At 38.6% G+C, this 19,995-nt stretch overlaps 3 protein-coding genes across 3 annotated transcripts; all 3 read left to right on the forward strand.

The window, feature by feature from the left end:
* The first annotated feature begins 7 nt into the window (after positions 1–7).
* On the forward strand, positions 8–3,776 carry LOC124914138 (BTB/POZ domain-containing protein At1g30440-like). Its single transcript, XM_047454623.1, has 4 exons — positions 8–580; positions 1,573–1,642; positions 1,723–2,955; positions 3,031–3,776. The coding sequence occupies exons 1-4, from the start codon at positions 522–524 to the stop codon at positions 3,574–3,576; spliced, it is 1,908 nt and encodes a 635-aa protein (XP_047310579.1). The 5' UTR covers positions 8–521; the 3' UTR covers positions 3,577–3,776.
* A 995-nt stretch (positions 3,777–4,771) lies between these two features.
* LOC124916252 lies at positions 4,772–6,403 on the forward strand. The gene has a single exon (XM_047456982.1). It carries the CDS (start codon positions 4,772–4,774, stop codon positions 6,401–6,403), a length of 1,632 nt encoding a protein of 543 aa, XP_047312938.1.
* Positions 6,404–10,833: 4,430 nt separating this feature from the next.
* LOC124915161 (cation-chloride cotransporter 1-like) lies at positions 10,834–18,356 on the forward strand. Its single transcript, XM_047455826.1, has 13 exons — positions 10,834–11,391; positions 11,554–11,691; positions 11,874–11,949; positions 12,233–12,324; positions 12,783–12,897; positions 13,360–13,460; positions 13,597–13,658; positions 14,127–14,354; positions 14,916–15,030; positions 15,693–15,887; positions 16,357–16,757; positions 16,855–17,016; positions 17,090–18,356. Exons 1-13 carry the CDS (start codon positions 11,207–11,209, stop codon positions 18,169–18,171), a joined length of 2,952 nt encoding a protein of 983 aa, XP_047311782.1. The 5' UTR covers positions 10,834–11,206; the 3' UTR covers positions 18,172–18,356.
* The last annotated feature ends 1,639 nt before the right edge of the window (positions 18,357–19,995 follow it).

Genomic DNA, 19,995 nt, shown 5'->3' on the forward strand with positions numbered 1-19,995 from the left:
TTTAATATTTATTATCATTACCTACTTTTGGGTTTTTGGGTTTTCTTCTTCTTCATATGCAGACAAAGGTATTTGATATTTGGAATCTTCGAGTAGGTTTGTTTTAGAGAGAGAAATAAAGAGTTGTTGGCTTGAAGACAAGCTGGTAGTTTTTTGGGGGAAACTGAAGTTTTGTAGAAGGGTTGACCTTAAAACATATTGTCTGATTTAGGGTTTTTTCTTCTTCTCTGTCTCTGCAAATCCTCGCACATTTGGGCTGAGATTTCTGTGTTTTTTTTTTTCTGATTTAGGTTTTAATTTGGGTTTTTTTACTCTTGAATTGGGTTTTCTCAAGAAACCTGTTTTTTACAGTGAAAATGAGGGTCGTTGTGTTTGGTTCAGCTGAAAGAAGACTGTGCTGGATTGCTGCTGCTGTTTCTGTTTGAGATTCGTGGTTTCCTTTTGATTGATTTAAAGCTTTCATCTTCATCTTCTTCATCTTTCTTGGCTTGAAGGAGAAGTTCCATTTCTGACCCTTGAAGATGGCTTGCATGAAGCTGGGTTCGAAGGCGGATGCGTTCCATAAGCAAGGACAGGCCTGGTATTTGTTTTCCTCCATACCCAATTCTACTATTTTCCATTCATTTCTTTCTAAAGCTCTAATTTCATTTTATTAAATTAGACATTTTTAGCTTTTAAGTGGTCAAATTCTTACCTTAATAGTATTCAGACTATGATAACAAAGGTTATGAAGTAGTTTTATTCCACTAAAAGTGCCATTAATAATATTAATCCGTTAAATTTCTTAAGTTGGAATTGGGATTGGAATAGGAATATTATTGAGGGGTTATCTTTAACTTTTTAAATTTTGACAATTTATTTAATAAAATTTTAACTTTTTTAAAAACAAAATTTTGTTTTAGATTAAATTAGATTAGATAATAAAATGTCTATGTAATTTGATCTATAAGGATATTTGGGAATTTTGATGTAGACTTTTATATTTATTATCTTTTTAACTATCAAACATTTAATTCACCAACTAAAATATTAAAATACTATTACTTTATTTTATAAAATTAAAATTTTTAATATAAAAAAGGATTACAGTAATTCAATAAATTAAAATTTTAAATAACTTACTTTTTCATCTTATTTTTATTAAAAACTTATTAAAAGACCCCAAATAACAAGATCAAACAAGCTCTTATTAGTTAATGTAATTTTCTCTTTTACCTTGTCTAAACATAATCAATGCTGATCATATGTTTGAAATACTTTTTTGAAATTAGTTTTTTTTATCACAATCCAAAACACTTGAAAATTATCAGATTTTGTGATTAAATTAAATGAAACACTCCCAAGTAAAATGAAAAAATAAAATTTTGATAAACTTTCAAATCATGTTAAAAACAAATTTGCTCATTTGTCAATTTTTTTTTTTTTTTTTAAGTTTGAAAAACTATGTACAAGTGAAGTATATTTTTCATTTTTTTTTTTGAAGGTGGGAATGACTATATGAAACTATTATTGGTTTGTTAGTTAAATACGTTTGTCACATGTGAATGAATTTAACCTGTAGCGTTATTATAGGTTTTGTACCACTGGCTTGCCTAGCGACATTGTTGTTGAAGTTGGAGACATGTCTTTTCATCTCCATAAGGTTAATCATTATTGTCTCTTTTCAATAATCTATCTATCTATATTTACTCAAACATAACATGATCATCTTTCTTCATGCAGTTCCCGTTGCTCTCCAGGAGCGGTGTTTTGGAAAAGATGATTGCCAAAGCATCCAAACGCGGCGACGACGAAGAAGAAGCCCGCTGCACCCTTCTGCTCCCCGACATCCCCGGCGGTTCTAAAACCTTTGAACTCGTTGCCAAATTCTGTTACGGCGTCCGACTCGAGCTAACTGCTGCCAACGTGGTCTACCTTAGGTGCGTGGCCGAGCATCTCGACATGACTGAAGAATATGGGGATGGAAACCTCCTTTCGCAGACGGAAACCTTTCTCACCCAAACCATCCTTCACAATTGGAAGGATTCTCTTAAAGCCTTGCAGACTTGCGAAGAAGTTCTTCCACAAGCAGACGAACTCAATGTAACCAAGAGATGTATAGAGTCGTTGGCGGTGAAGGCGAGTACTGATCCGAGCCTATTCGGGTGGCCAGTTATGGAACGGGGTGGCCCCATGCAGAGCCCTGGAGGGAGCATCTTGTGGAATGGAATAAGCACTGGGGCTAGGCCGAAGAAATCGAATTCTGATTGGTGGTATGAGGACGCATCAACCTTAAGTTTTCCCCTTTATAAGAGGTTGATTCTCGCTATGAGCGATCGGGGAATCAAACAGCAAGTTATCTCGGGATCTCTAATGTTCTACGCTAAAAGATATCTGCCAGGACTGAACCGCCACCGCCAGGGAAAGAGCGGAGAATCGTCCGCGTCCACGTCTAGTCTATCCGAAGAAGATCAGAAGCATTTAATCGAAGAAATAGACAGATTGCTTCCTCTGCAAAAAGGAATCGTGTCGACCAAATTCCTATCGGGTCTTCTACGAACAGCCAATATCCTTCGAGCCAGCCCTTCTTGTTTATCGAACTTGGAGAAGAGAATAGGCCTGCAGCTCGATGACGCGAGTCTCGACGATCTCTTGATGCCTAACTTCGCTTATTCGGTCGAGACTCTTTATAACGTCGAATGTGTCCAACGCATTCTCGAGCATTTCGTAGCAATGGACCGCGTAGAAGGTGGGAATTCGCCTCATTTGATTAACGACAGCCAGTCGCTAGAAGTAGGTTCGCCTTCATTAGCCCCGATCACGAGAGTCGCCAAGCTTATCGACGGTTACCTTGCAGAAATTGCCCCTGATGTCAATTTAAAGCTAGACAAGTTTCAACTCCTTGCTGCTGCCATCCCAGACTACGTCAGGCCACTGGACGATGGCCTTTATCGTGCAATCGACATATATCTCAAGGTATAATAAGATAAAAGAATGGTTGAGCCGTCGAGATTTAAAGTGTTTGATGTTTTGTTTGTTTCTGAAATGCAGTCGCACCCGTGGTTAACGGAGCCGGATAGGGAGGAGCTATGTAGGCTAATGGATTGTCAAAAGCTTTCAATAGAAGCATGCACACATGCAGCTCAGAATGAAAGGCTGCCGTTGAGAACAATTGTACAAGTCCTGTTTTTCGAGCAACTCCAGCTTAGGAGCTCGATAGCCGGGTGCTTACTTGTTTCTGACAATCTCGACGGATCGAGGCAGCTAAGGAGCGATGGAATGGTGGGGGCGGTTAGGGAGAACGAGGTTTTGAAGGTGGGGATGGATAGCATGAGGATGAGGGTAGCCGAACTAGAGAAGGAGTGTTCGAACATGAAACAAGAGATCGTGAAGTTGGGTCGTGCCAAAGGGTATGTCAGTAGTACATGGAGTAGTGTTCCAAAAAAGATCGGGTTCAGATTGAAGTCGCAAATGTGTAGTGCCCAAGAGGGGTCAGTCACTAACCCGAATAACAACAGCCCTAAATCCAAGGTCCTCCTGGAACACAAGGCAAACCAGAGGAGGCATGGAAACCTTAAGAACCTTCAGAAGATCTAGGAGCCAACTTTCGTTTTTTTTTTTCCGATTTTTGTCTGCGTGAGTGTGTTTGATCGAATTGGTCTGTTTTCTTCGTAACAACTGTTGTACAATGCATTTTGTAATTTTATCTGACTCAATAATGTTGATTGTTCTTCTGTATCTTGTAATTCTTATATTAATGGAGTGAAATGAAGCTTCTTTTTATGTGTTTTTCATTCTTCTCATCCTCCTTTGTCTATTAGACACAAATTTGTATTTATCTTTGGTTACATTGAAACTGGAACTGAAAATTTATATTGATTATTGTTTGTTTGATGAATATGTATTATTTCTAGAGTTTTAGTTTCCCCTTTCTTATATTGGAATTGAAATTCAGTAACTCTTTTAAACTTATATATACTTGTTTCTTCGAAATAGAAAAAAAAAATCCTAAATATTATTTATAATTTGGTTATGAATATATGAATTTTAATTGAAAAATGAAAGAAGTAAATTATTTATTTATGTTTTTGAAAAAGATCCATATTTATTAAAAATGAAAAATATCGTTTAAGCAAAATAAAACATTAGATTAAATAAAAATAAGAAAAAACGGTGTTTAATAAATTATTAAGTTCGTAAATTTTTCAGAAAACCATTAACTTCCCCACAAATTTTACTTACTTTTTTTTATGAACGAATCTCAGATGAACGAATTCAGAAATAATAATAATAATAATAATAATACGAATGATACGAATCAAACGATTACTGTTGGAATGTTAGTTTTGGGATAGTTTGGGGGGTTATTTGTAAGAGTGCTTTTATGCCTCTATATAACTCTAGTCTTTCATTTAATAAGATGTGCTTTTTCCTTTTTATATAAAACTACTTGGTATCAGAGCTAGGTTTCAGATCTAGGGTTTTGTATCTAAAAACTGTGCAACAGCCGCCGGCCTCACCAGACCTCCGCCGCCCCTATCAGGACCTCCGCCCACCAGGGGCGCCGCCGCCTTGCTAGGGGCAGAACTGACCCGCCGGTGAGGGTTTGGATCTGGTCTCCTTGATGTTTTGAGATCAAGAACGGGTTAAAAGGAAGAGGAAGAAGTTCGAGATAATGAGTTTTAGATCTTACGGGTTAAAGATCGTGTGATCGTGGTTTTGGGGAAGAAGGAAGATTTGACTCAATCTCGTGTAGATCAGAGTCGGATCGATGACAGGTGAGGGTTCGAACATGGGTCTTGCGATGAAAGAGGCCTTGGAAAAACTGAGTGGTGATGAGATCGCAATGTTGATGCGAGCATTCAGCTTTGCCTCTAGTGACACGGCACCGAAACCAACCCCAGCACCTACACCAGCACCTAGGGTGGAGCTTCCCCCGATTGATGTGAAACTCGATGGTCCAGCTTCGTATCTGCGCTGGTCACGTCGAGTGCGATACACACTAGTAGGGAGGAAATTAGAGGGGTACTTGACTGGAGCGGTTACTAAGCCGGTTGAGGATACTCCAGCATGGGATGATTGGAGGTCTATTCACATGCTGGTGTATGTCTGGCTCTTAAACTCGATGACTACACCGATTGCGGCCAATGTTGATGGTATGGAGGATGTGCGGTGTGTCTGGGAGAAGCTGAAGAAGACTTATGATGGAGTGGGGAACAACCTGAGGGTTTACCAGGTCCAAGTGGAGATCGCTGCTTGTGTACAGGGGGAAAGGACTGTTCAGGAGTATGCCATAGAGCTGGAGCGCTTGTGGCTGGATCATGACTACTGCACGAGGACATTGTGTTGCACTGATCCCGCGTACAGGAAGACTGAGGCTTGTATGCAGGATAGGACCATGGGGTTTCTCAGAGGTCTGGCCCCAACCTTTGAGCAGAGGACTGCAATGTTATTGGCTCAGCCGAAGATTCCCTCGCTTGAGGAGGCAGTCTCGGCCATGATACAGGAGGAGACCCGGATTGAGCTCCAGGCCGGGGCAGGGGGACTTCCAGGGGTGAAGTCAGCCCTAGCTGTCTCCAACTTAGGTGGTTCCAGGTTTAGAGGTGAGACCCGGGAATGCTACAATTGTGGAGAGGTAGGCCACTTGATATCGGCTTGCACCAAGTCACCAAAGGCGAGGAACTCCGGTGGACGTGGTCAGTCTGGTGAGCGCGGTCGTGGTCGTGGCCGTGGCCGCAGAGGAGGTGGAAGAGGGGGCTACCGGGCAAACCTGATGGTAGCAGGTGAAGATAATGGAGATGGTGTGCAGGAGGAGGAGCTCTCTGCGGAGGATCAGGAGCTCTTGAGATCCTACTCCCAACTTCTTAGGAGAAAGGGAAGAGGTGCGGTAGAGAATGCATCTACCTCGGGTAACATTGCCACTTATGCTCATTTAGTTGCAGGTACTAGTGACACCCATGCTCTTGCCTCTATATCTACCGTTGGTTCACCATGGATTATTGATTCTGGTGCTTCCAGACATGTTACGGGTACGGTTGGAGAATTTTCTTCTTATACTCACCTGGAAATCCCTGAGAGTATTCGAACAGCCGATGGTACGGCCCAACCCGTAGTGGGTAAGGGTACTGTGCGATGTACTGACTCATTGACTTTGTCCAATGTTTTGCATGCTCCATCTTTTCCAGTAAATCTCTTATCCATTAGTGCTATTATCCTCCAACTGAAATGTGTTGTCACTTTTGATATTCCCAAGGTGATCTTCCAGGAGAAGGGAACGGGCAGGAGGCTTGGGACTGGCACATGGCGTAATGGCTTGTGGTTTCTTGAGAGAAAAGAGATGGACTCAGCCCTCGCATCTGTGGTGGAGAGATCTGGAGGAGTGAGGAGTAGTGTGGAAGACTTGTTGTTGCTCTACCATAGGTGAATGGGTCATTCTTCTTTTAATCTGTTAAGTCGTTTGTATCCAGCTATGTTAAAAAAAGCTAATAAAGAGAGACTGGTTTGTGATGCTTGTGAGTTTGGCAAGCACACTAGGAGTTCGTATGTCAGTACATGTAGTAGGAGCACATGTAGTTTTGATTTGATACATTCTGATGTGTGGGGGCCTTGTTCCACAACTTCTGTTAATGGTTTTCGATATTTTGTGTCTTTCATTGATTGCTTTTCTCGTACTACTTGGCTGTATTTGATGAAAAACAAGAATGATGTGTCTGCTTGTTTTAAAAATTTTCACAAAGGGGTTCAGACTCAATACGGGGCAGTAGTGAAGGTATTGAGGTCTGACAATGGGACATAGTACACAAACAATGAGTTCAGAGAGTACTTATCCTCTCAGGGAATCCTGCATCAGACCACGTGTCCGTACACACCAGAACAGAATGGGGTGGCAGAAAGAAAGAACAGGCATCTTCTTGAGGTAGCAAGAAGTATGAGGATCTCAATGAATGTACCAAAGTACTTGTGGGGACAGGCAGTCCTGACAGCAGCGAGACTGATCAATAGGATGCCCTCACGTGTGTTGGAGTGGAAGTCCCCGCTTGAGTTATTGAAAGGTGAGATTAGTGATAGTCTCCCCTTGAAGGTATTTGGTTGTGTGTGCTTTGTGCAGAACAACAGACCAAATGTGGGAAAACTTGATCCGCGAGCGGTTAAATGTATCTTTGTGGGATACTCGGCTACTCAAAAAGGCTACACATGTTGGAGCCCAGTGGAGAGGAGGTTTTTTGTTAGTATGGATGTCACGTTTCGAGAGCATGAGCCATACTATTCTTCCCAGGATACATCACCCTTTGGAGACTCGCTTGATAATGGAGGTATGAGGCGAGAGGGGGAGAGTAGCAGTGGTAGTGAGAGGAGGATGGTGGGCGTGAGCGATGTCCCTTGTGCACCGACAGGTGAGGAGGTGCCAGAACGAGGCGGGGATGACCCCGATAACGGTGGTACTCAAGCTCAAGGGGAGCTGCGAGTATACATGAGGCGAAGGAGGCAGATTGAGGATACCATGCCTACAGTGCCGCTTGTGTCAAGTCCCTTGTCCCTGCCTACCCCGACTTCTGAGACACCACTCGCTGAAGAGGAGTACACAGGTGATATGATTCCTCCCTCTTCCACTCCCACTCACATGTCCGTAAGGAGGACTCCTCGCCTCAATGCGGGAGTTCCCCCTGATCGATACGGTTTCCCACATGATATTGCCCAATTTGTTTCTTACTCTCACATCTCACCTGCACATGGAGCATTCATTGCATCTCTGGACATTGTCTCTATCCCTAAGTGTTGGCAGGTTGCTAAGGAGGATCCAAAGTGGAAAGCCGCCATGCTTGAGGAACTTGAGGCTCTCGCAAAGAACAAAACCTGGAAGCTTGTGCCATTACCACCAGGGAAGAAGGCGGTTGGATGCAAGTGGGTTTTCACTGTGAAGCAAAGTCCAGAGGGTCGGGTTGAGCGTTACAAGGCCCGGTTGGTGGCAAAAGGGTACAGTCAGACGTACGGTATTGACTATGATGAGACTTTTGCACCCGTGGCGAAGATGAGTACAGTGCGGACACTTATTTCCTTAGCAGCGAATGAGAGTTGGAGGTTACATCAACTTGATGTGAAGAATGCTTTTCTTCATGGTGAGTTGTTGGAGGAGGTATACATGGAGGTCCCACAGGGTTTTGGCACGAAACAAACGGAGGGTAAGGTGTGCAGACTTAATAAATCTTTTTATGGGCTGAAGCAGTCCCCTCGAGCCTGGTTTGACAGGTTTAGGAGGGCTATGGTAGGCATGGGGTACCGGCAGACCAATGCAGATCATACAGTGTTCTTCAGGCGACATGAAGTTCACATTACGATGCTGGCAGTGTATGTGGACGACATGATTATCACTGGTAATGATGAGGGTGAGATTGCATTATTGAAGAAGAGGTTGAGTAAGGAGTATGAAGTGAAAGACTTGGGGCAACTCAAATATTTCCTTGGGATTGAGATAGCTCATGGTGCAGAGGGGATTGTCTTATCTCAAAGGAAGTATGTGTTGGATTTACTTACAGAGACAGGTATGCTTGGGTGCAAGCCTGCGGTGGCCCCGATCGATCAAAAGTCTAAGCTAAGTGCTGAGGCAGGAGAGCCAGTTGATAAGGAGAGGTACCAGAGGTTAGTTGGTCGCTTGATTTATTTGAGCCACACTCGTCCTGACATCTCCTTTGCGGTGAGTGTGGTGAGTCGCTACATGCATGACCCTAGGGAGGGTCACATGGATGCGGTGTACCAGATCCTGAGATACTTGAAGAGTGCACCAGGCAAGGGGTTGATCTTTCGCAAGAATGGGCATTTGAGTATTGAGGGATATTGTGATTCAGACTGGGCTAGTTGTGCCGATGACAGGAAGTCCACGTCTGGATATTGCATGTTTGTAGGAGGCAATCTGGTCTCCTGGAAGAGCAAGAAACAGTCGGTAGTTGCGAGATCCACAGCCGAGGCAGAGTACAGGGCTATGGCTTTAGGTGTTACAGAGATGATATGGTTGAGAGCTCTGTTGGTGGATCTCAAAATGGACCAAGAGGCACAAATGAAGTTGTGGTGCGACAATAAGTCAGCTATTAGCATTGCTAATAACCCTGTGCAGCATGACAGGACCAAGCATGTGGAGATTGACAGATTTTTCATCAAGGAAAAACTGAATAGTGGACTACTTAAACTAGGATATGTAACTACTAGAGAGCAAGTGGCTGACTGTCTCACTAAAGGGCTTAGTTCGTTAGAATTGTCGAGACTATGTGACAAGATGGGCCTTGTGGATATCTTTCGTTCGTAGGCTCATCTTGAGGGGGAGTGTTGGAATGTTAGTTTTGGGATAGTTTGGGGGGTTATTTGTAAGAGTGCTTTTATGCCTCTATATAACTCTAGTCTTTCATTTAATAAGATGTGCTTTTTCCTTTTTATATAAAACTACTATTACGATTGAAAGTTCAATGATTTCTCTCAAACCAGATAGTATACCAAAAAATAATTGAAATGGTAACTCAAATATGTAAGTCTGTCATATCAGCCGCTTCAATTCAAACTTTCCAGCAACTATCCAAAGACTCGGCCATCACCCAATGAATGTTAATAATACTCCACAAAATACTTCAAATACTAGTCACTCATCGACAATGCAAAAATAAGTGAATTATCAATTTAACATCTATGTGACACATACGACTAGCCATAATACAACATTTTAATGCACATATCATTTGTTATAATTTCACTATGAATAACGCTTCATCCAAAAAATGAAATCATGGATTAAATTTTTGACTCTCAAAGTTTTTCCCAACAAAAATTATATGAAATCAACTTATAGCAATGTCATATGTAAACTATCCATATATTGTCAAACGCATAATGTCTTGTTCAGACGGTGACACTAGACCGATGATCAAACATATCATTAACTGTGACATTTTTACATACATCAATGGAAGCAAAGTAATGATGCGTCATAGCTAGACTTTTGACACTACACCAAATGTCGTCCCAAAATCTAATAGAAGAACCATCCTCCATAATGAATCTAGACGACTCAAAAAAACTTTTTCACATTGAATAAATTCCCTACAAATGTTACACCCCGTTGAATAATTAAACATTTTGGTGAACTAACCAGACCAATCATTACCATATTTACATCTGATTATCGATGTCTAATGACTATTCGGCTCCATTGCAAATCTACTGCACTATTTTAATAAAAGAGTTTTATTAAAATAAATAAAATCTCGAATATCTAAATCTACTTAATCTTTAAAACATTTAGCCTTATCTCAACTAACTAGATGACAAAACGATGTGTTAGAAGATTTTCATAAAAATTGACACATTATTATCTCAATTTTCACAGTCACACTTGAGAAATTGAATAACGACATCATATATGTGAACATAGATGACAACACACTCTTAATGAAGATTAGTCTATCCCCTCTTTCGATAATATTTTATTTTTTCATCTAGACATTTTACCTTATATTTTATTGATAATCGAGAACTTAAATCGTTAGCCCTTAATGATATATACCTTAAGAGAAAGATCACAAATTTTGAAACTTAACCCATCTGCCAACCTCGTTCTTTTTTATTTGAAAAGAAAATTTGAATAAAAGATGTTTCTAAAAGAAGAAAATTATTATAAAGTTCAAAACAAAATTAATATAAAGAGTCAAACGTTCAAATTTAAATTTATATGAGAACAAATATATTTATTATTTCTTACCAGGTCCATTAAAATCCGAATTTCGTAGAAACTCAATGAGAATTACTAGAATTTACTTGTAATTACAAAGAATGGAATGGAGGGAAGGCATATAAGGAAGGAAGAAGAAGAAGATGATGGCGCTTAATGAGGAGTAAGGAGAAGTATGCATGTATGTATGTATGTATATGTATATATGTAGAAAGAAAGATGGTGTGACTCGATTCAAAGCAGACGATGCGGTCGGCTCTTTCGTTTCTCTCCCCGATTCAAAGCCGGTTCTCTCTCTTTCTCTCTTTAGACGTCCTTCAACTCAACACGTTTTTCGCCATTGGATCTCTGTTGTATGTATATCTTTTGTGGACAATTCAAAGCCGGTTCTTTCCATTTTCTAATATTGGTTTTCAAATCTTTTACCATCTTTGTCACCGCCCTTTCCTTCTCCCCCTTCCCTCTCCGAGATTCCTCAATTGAATTCGGATTTCTGGATCCTTCCAGCAACTTTAAATGGACAATGTAGATATTGAAGGATCCGACGACAATGATTTGCCCTCCTCGTCTTCTCAGGGACGAGGACGCAAGTACAGGCCAGTCGTTGCGCACGACGATGATCGTGCCGTTGTCGAGATGTCCTCTATCGATCTTGGATCTTCTTCTGCTTCTCCATTTCCTGGACGTGGCAATAGCCTCAAGTCAGCTCCTTTTCCCTCTCTCTCTCTCTCTCTCTCCATTTTGCTACCTAATAATAATATTAATATGATTCATTCATTCATTCATACTATCACCTTAATTACATTCATCTTTCAAGGAAGTTTTATTCATTATGCCCTTTTTGGCTTTTTGTAATCTTGAAGGAAAAAAGTAAGTACTCAACCTAGCATGGGTGCTGATGGGAGATTACCAACTCATGTATCTGTTAATGGTCCGGAGAGGGAATCAAAATTGGAGTTGTTTGGGTTTGATTCTCTGGTGAATATTTTAGGCTTGAAAAGGTAATGATGGTATCTGTTTATTTTCTTTACTCTTCTTTTTCTTGTAGTTTTACAATCATTTTCATTACTATCCATATCCCCTCTCTTTTACCATAGTCAATTGCACTTGCCTGAGTCTATAACAACAAAACCAATGATGTGTTATTTAGTGTCAAAGTATGCTCATGTGGCTTTTATGTCAGTATGACAGGGGAGCAGATTCCAACAACTAGCCCTAGAGTTGGGGGAGATGCTTCTGCAACTCTAGGTCATCCTAAGGTATATAATGTCTTAATACCATATTTATTTATTGTTTTGTTTTTTCCTTCCATTTTATAACGTTACGCATCTCTTACTAAGTTTAGTTTCCAAATGTTTATTTATCTGGATGATTGAGATCCAAACAAAAATTAAGTGTTTCCAAAATGGGGCCATTTCTGGTAAATGCACAGTGTGGCTTCTGGGTCTTTACAATTTGGTGGTTCTAGGAATTTCAAAGAATGCAAAATGAGAAATTAAATGTCCCTTTTTCCACTTATTGATCTTTTTGCTGATTGTGCAGACACCAGGTCTGAAACTTGGGACAATGATGGGAGTGTTTGTGCCATGCTTGCAAAATATTTTGGGGATTATCTATTACATTCGATTTTCCTGGTACGACTAGAGTAATATTTTATTATGTCATACAACTGCATTTTTACTGGATGTGTGGTCTAGTTTTCTTTTGTAAATTCTATTAGGAATTAAATTTGATGATGAATAATATCATCCTGTTGGATAAAGCTCATAATTATCAGTGTAATGGGCAATCCTATAAGCTTAAATCGAATTGTGTGCTTTTTTGAAAAGCTTGATATTGTAAATTCCATATTGGATATCATTTGCTTCTTTTTATGTACTATTGTTAGTTGCCTCTTTATGATATTGGGTTGTCCTACTTGTTTCATCATTCACCCTTTGATGGTAGTAAGTGTAGTTTGACTTCTCATCAACTTCTAGGTAGTTTGATGGTAACAAAATTGTATGTATACTAGGTAGTAGTCTAAGGTAAGCAAGGTTTATCCTCTTACTCCTCAACGATATTGATCATTCTCTTCTGATAAAATCTGCAGGATTGTTGGTATGGGAGGAATAGGACAGTCGCTGTTGGTAGTCATTTTTTGTGGTTCGTGTACCTTTCTCACGTCAATATCTTTGAGTGCTATTGCCACTAATGGTGCAATGAAGGTATTATTTATATTAAGCTGTAATTATGAAATTCCCCAAGTTCATACACGAGTAGTGTTAAATGTTACAGCAAGAAAACCAACAAATTAGCTAATCTATTCAAGTAAAAAATAAACTATCATGGTATGCGATTAGGATGTAAATAGTAGTGGGGTAGGGGAGGCTTATAAATATGTAGACGAACCTTGTATCACAGTATGATGTTAAATGAAAAGAAAACTGATTATTTTATAGCCCCTCTCATAGACTTCTCTAGGTCTCATCCCCTTCTATGGTAAAAAATTGGGCCAAAAGAATTTTAATCATTTGGGCTCTGGTTTGTTGCTTCACACCCTTCCTTTATTTCCTCTATCACTATTTTCATGGATCTAAATTTTCCATTGGAAGGATTTATTTCTCATATTTAACCAACAATTTTGATTTTCGAGCATTTCTTTGTTTTGATCTATACCATCTGACTAGGGAGGGGGGCCTTATTACTTGATTGGTCGAGCCTTGGGTCCCGAAGTTGGAGTGAGCATTGGACTGTGTTTCTTCCTTGGGAATGCTATTGCCGGTGCTCTGTGAGTGCCCTGTTTGTCCAATCAAAATGTGAATCTATGCCTATGGTTGAATGCATAGATACATCTTTGACCCTGCTTCAATAGTGTACTATGTAAGTAAGATGGCCTGATATCAACTACTTTTTCTTTTTTGTAGCTATGTGTTAGGAGCTGTAGAAACTTTTCTAAAGGCGGTACCTGCAGCTGGACTTTTCCGAGGTATTTACATATTTGAATGAGTAGAAAATATACTCTTCTTTCTTTGTTTTAGAGTACATATTTATATATTCATCTCTGCATAACTAACTAACTTATCATAAAGAAAGGTCATTCTGTAAGTCATTACTTTATTTATCTGCTCTGACGCATCCAGCAACTACTCTCAAATGTTCATAAGCTCAACAATCAACAGGATCTCTTTCATTTCTTGCATCCCAAAACTCACATTTAAATTAATGCATAAACTTCATAATGATGGGCCACCAAAAGGTGCCATACTGCTTGTGCTAATAGAAACCATTCTAATATGTTCTTTGTTGATTTTCCGTTTACTCTGATTTATCAAACGATTTCTTTTGTTAGGCTTCTGAATCCTATTGTTAATCATAGGATGACCTAAATAGGAAAACAAAATGAATTAGTTAAAATTCGTAGAAAGTGATTTTAGTCTCAATTTCATCCATGCAGAAACTGTTACAAAAGTGAATGGCACAACTGTTGCACAGCCAATCTCAAGTCCAAGCTTGCATGACCTGCAAATTTATGGAATCATTGTGACCATCATCCTATGCTTTATTGTCTTTGGTGGTGTCAAGATGATCAACCGTGTTGCTCCTGCTTTTCTGATACCTGTTCTGTTGTCGATCATCTCTATCTTTATTGGGATCTTTTCAGCAGGGAAAGATAACCCAGCACGTAAGTGTGATATTTTCAATAGAACTCATCTCTTTTACTTTCTTCGTGTATATGTTCCACACCACAGTAATAGCACTATAGATATACCTCAATGAGAAAAAAAAATACTTATGGAGGATGAAGTAAAACACCTTAAGAAGAAATCTATAATCCTAAGTTGTGGTATCCACTCCCATGTAACTATTGAAGTTCTCTATCCTGGGAATCAGAGCTGAAGAAACTTTTACTTAAATTCATTTTTTTTCCTTTTTCTAGTGTGCAAGTGTGTACTATTTTGAGTTGAGCATTTCTTTGACCTGCAGGTTTCCCTCCTAGATTCATAGTGAAAATTCCACTTGTAATATTTTCAGGACCAAATTCTTATATGTTACCAAACTTTCTGGCTTAGGTAGGTGCCATTTAGTTAGAAGATTATTTTCCTTGGGGTTGACTTTGCTATTAGATAATACTCTGATACTTCTGAAAAGTGCATAAATGGACTCAAATAGACTGCTTAAGGTTATGATTTTCTCTACTTTCTGTTATCCCACTAGAATCAGTTTCTCTGTAAATGTTTGACAGCTGGATTCACTGGCTTGAGTTTGCACACTATCAAGGAGAATTGGGGTTCGGACTACCAATTTACTAATGATGCTGGAATTCCAGACCCTAAAGGAGAAGTGTATTGGAGTTTCAAGTAAGCATATTTCTAATCTTTATTGTTCAAAATATTTTCTTATTAGTTTGCATTCATCCTAATCATATATATGGTTCTAACTTCTATTGTTTATAGTTCAAGACTGGCTCATTGGCAATTTATTAAACTCATTTTTACAGTAAACTTGTAGTCATTGGCATCTATTTAAATTGCCAATTTAGTGGAATTTATCCATTAGTTCATTGTCTTATGAAATGAGATAATTACTAATACCAGACTCTGACAATGCGGAGATTTGAAGGACCATCATATTCACCGCTGTCTCTGAGATAGAATCTTAATCATGTGTCTGTCAGCTAGCTGTTTGCTTGGTTCAGTGAAATCTGTTCTCTAGAGACTGGATGCGACTGGATGCTAGATTATTAGTTTGTAACTGTAACTACCAGAATTTGCATTAACAAAGATTATGAATGCGAAATGCGATAATTTTTACAGTCAAGAAATACAAAAAAACGGAAAGATAATAACACAGGAAACGTTAGATTCCGATCAAGTCAAAGAAATCCCATCATATGCAAATTCCTCGTTTTTCTGATTAAGGAAAAGTTAAGATTCCACACAAAATTTGCATTTGTTAACGTTTTAGTATTTGTTAAATTTTCTATAAAATTGATATATCACGTTTTCTCTTTGTTTGTCAGTGCATTGGTTGGACTCTTTTTCCCTGCTGTAACGGGTATTATGGCTGGTTCAAATCGGTCTGCATCTCTGAAAGATACTCAGCGATCCATTCCTATTGGAACTCTAACTGCAACTCTTTTAACTTCTGGTCTATACCTTGTTACTGTGATATTTTTTGGTGCTCTTGCTACCAGAGAGAAGCTTTTGACAGACAGGTAGTTTCAAACGGCTTTTCAAATTAATGATTTTTTCTTCCATGGGATCAATTGAGATTTTATCCTCAAGAAGATTACTTACTTCATTATTCCTTTTTTTTGTTAATTATACCTTTGATATTACTATAATTGTTTACAGTGTCTTTGGATCATTTTGATGAATTTGGCAATGTACTGAATGTATGCTATAGATTATATTTTTATTTTTGGGAAAATGTTAAGAGTTCCACTTATTGAGGATGAATATTTAGATTCATGATATCTTCTGCTTTGTTCGAAATTTACCAAGCAATAATTTCTATCTAGTTATATATATGTTGGTTTATATCATACATCCTTTTTTCCTTGGTTGAAATCCTTAAGCTTATATTTGGTTCATAATATACATTTTGATGATCTAGATATGCATGATGTACATTTTTATAGTACATGCATCATGCTTAATAAAAAAGAAGAGTTGTTTATGCAGGCTCTTAACTGCCTCAGTTGCGTGGCCTTTTCCAGTAATTGTTCAGATTGGTATTATTCTTTCAACATTGGGAGCAGCTCTTCAGAGCCTAACTGGCGCTCCACGTCTGCTTGCAGCAATAGCCAATGATGATATCCTACCAGTGCTTCATTACTTCAAAGTTCCAGAAGGGCAAGAGCCTCATTTTGCTACTCTTTTTACTGCTTTCATCTGTGCTGGATGTGTCATTATTGGAAATCTTGATCTTATCACTCCGACCATCACTATGTTCTTCCTCCTATGTTATACCGGTGTGAACTTGTCTTGCTTTCTTCTTGATCTCTTAGATGCTCCTAGCTGGCGTCCTCGGTGGAAATTTCACCACTGGAGCCTCTCCCTTCTTGGGGCAGTTCTTTGCATAGGTATGCTTACTGCCTCTACATAGAAAGATAGGAGCTTGTAAAAAACATATAAGTTTATATAAAGTTTGTTTCTGATATCCTTTCTTTTCCTTTGCAGTTATCATGTTTCTGATATCTTGGTCCTTTACTGTGGTCTCCCTAGCATTGGCTAGTCTTATATATTACTACGTTAGCATTAAGGGAAAGGCTGGTGACTGGGGAGATGGTTTCAAGAGTGCATACTTTCAATTAGCTCTTCGCAGTCTTCGATCTTTAGGAGGTTAGTATGCATTTCTCTTTGGAAATTGGCAAAATTCAAATTCAAATTAATTTTTGTGCATGCATGCATCCAGCAAACCAAGTCCATCCTAAGAACTGGTATCCAATTCCTCTTGTATTCTGCCGGCCATGGGGCAAGTTGCCAGAGAATGTACCATGCCATCCTAAACTGGCTGATTTCGCTAACTGCATGAAGAAGAAGGGTCGTGGGATGTCCATCTTCGTCTCGATTCTGGACGGAGACTACATAGAATGTGCTGAAGAAGCCAAGGCTGCTTGCCGGCAACTGAGCACATATATCGAATACAAACAATGTGAAGGCGTTGCAGAAATTGTGGTGGCCCCAACAATGTGGGAAGGGTTCCGTAGTGTGGTTCAGGTAATGGGGCTTGGAAATCTAAAACCCAATATTGTTGTTATGAGGTACCCTGAAATATGGAGACGGGAAAACTTAACAGAGATTCCTGCCACATTTGTGAGCATTATCAACGACTGCATTGTAGCAAACAAGGCGGTGGTTGTGGTGAAAGGGCTCGACGAGTGGCCGAACGAATATCAGAGGCAGTTCGGGACAATTGACTTGTATTGGATTGTTCGCGACGGAGGACTCATGCTTCTGCTATCACAACTCTTACTAACGAAGGAGAGTTTCGAGAGCTGTAAGATTCAAGTGTTCTGCATTGCGGAAGAGGATTCAGACGCGGAAGGATTGAAAGCGGATGTGAAGAAGTTTTTGTATGACTTGAGGCTGCAAGCGGAGGTTATTGTTATATCGATGAAGTCGTGGAATGTTCAGGTGGAAGGGGAGAACGATTCGGTTGAGGCGTTTACCGCCGCGCAGCAAAGGATCGCCAGTTACTTGACGGGAATGAGGGATAGAGTTAAGAAGGAAGGGGGACCGTTGATGGCAGATGGAAAAGCGGTTACGGTTAACGAACAGCAAGTGGAGAAGTTTCTATATACTACGTTGAAACTGAATTCTACCATTCTGAGATACTCGAGGATGGCGGCGGTGGTGCTGGTTAGTTTGCCGCCACCGCCGAGGAATCATCCGGCAGCTTTTTATATGGAATATATGGATTTGTTGGTGGAGAATGTGCCTAGGCTTTTGGTTGTACGAGGATATCAAAGAGATGTTGTCACCTTGTTTACATAGAATAGAAAATATATATACTTCATTCTTTTATTTGACCCCCACTTATTCAAATTTTTGCTTTTTTCTTATAGAAATTTTAGTTTTGTTTTTAAAACATCTTGTTGTAGCTAATTAATGTTTGATTCATTCTTTTAGTGTCCGTTTTATCAATTTTATAATACTTAAAAAGGAGTTCTCTATTATGTGCCTCCCCCCACTATTTGCAAATAACTAATTGATTCAATCTTTGGAATGAAGTTTTCAAGGGAGGAAAATGACTAAACTATTCACATTGATTTAGGTTTTTTCTTTCCTCAACCCCCATATGTATTAAGTGTTTATCAAACTAAAACTTTCTCAAAAGCTGTTGTGTGTTGGACATTGTTCGGAGATAAAGATCAAGATGTTTTGGAATCATTATTCGGGATTATATGAGCAGCTTTGTCAGAGTCTTTGGCCATAACTTCATATGTCCTATCTTTGTTGTGGTCGAGATCAAAACAATTCGTCAAGCGATACAGTGTGGTATGAACAATCGGTACAATGTCATTTTTTAGTCCGACGCCAAAAATATAGTCTCTTTTATTTTTTATGCACCCAAAAGAAGTCGTTGGAGTCTTGAACCTGTTATATAAGACATTAAACAAATTATGTCTTGTCACCCCACACTTTAAAGTTCTTGGTAATTTTATTTCTGAAACAACTTATTTTAGAGTATCAAACCAAATATATAATGAATCATTCAGTTGCATATTATATAGGGGTTGTGATTTGAACTTCTAACCAGTAGATCATATGATTATAACACATGTGTTTATATACTGACCATATGTTACTGGTGTCAAAATTAAATGACTGTTAAAATGTTCTGTTAATTTTTTTCATTCTTTAAATGGAACTCTTTCTATTCATGTATGATAACACCGCAAAAATGGCCTGTATAAAAAATGTCAAAACAAAAGCAAAAGTTTCTATATCATAAAAATTAAATTGAAACAAAAGAAGTCACGACAATGTTTATCATAAGTTAATCCAAAACGTTTAAAAGAATGACAAAATAATTATTGCAAGTCGCAACTACTCTCAAAATTTGGGTGACTAACACGCCTTGATGACATCCTTTTCAGGCATATTGATGTAGTTGTTTATTATAAATTGCTCATAAATATAATGATGATTGATATTGATTTCTAATGATTTTTTTATTTTTTGTTAGCAAATAAGCTCAATTAAGATATTATTTGTTATATATTGGTGAATCTGAATTAGAGCAATATTTATTTATCAGCTAATTACTTAATTTGAGTGAGATATAAAAATGTATAAACTGATAATTGATTAAAATATATTTTCCAAACCTTAATTGCTAATGAATATAGATCCATCCATGATGAGCATGTTGACGGTTGACCTTGACTCATAAAAAAATATCTATTGAGAGAGAAAGCTTGTTGGGTGGTAATATAATAATAATAATAATTATTATTATAAATAAATGCATATCTTAATCAGTTGTAGAAAAAAAAAACCTTACTTATTGGAGTGAACCTGATCTGGAGATTCTATTCTACAAATTCACGACAAAACCATCATCCTTATCCAATATTAATAATAAGTTAATAACCCTTTTATTCTAAATCGATCAAACATGTGAAATTAATTAACACAACTAAGATCATCGATCACTCAAAAATAAATATACCAAAATCTCCAAAGCCATCCATGATTGAGAATCAAATTCCAGGGTATGGTATGAAATTTTGGTTAATTAGTAATTGCCCTTAGTAATTTTATTTATTCAATTTAAATATCAATAATAACGACAACAAGACGTGGATATCCCCG

The sequence above is a fragment of the Impatiens glandulifera genome, chromosome 9 (assembly GCF_907164915.1).
Source record: "Impatiens glandulifera chromosome 9, dImpGla2.1, whole genome shotgun sequence".
NCBI classification, from domain to species: Eukaryota; Viridiplantae; Streptophyta; class Magnoliopsida; order Ericales; family Balsaminaceae; genus Impatiens; species Impatiens glandulifera.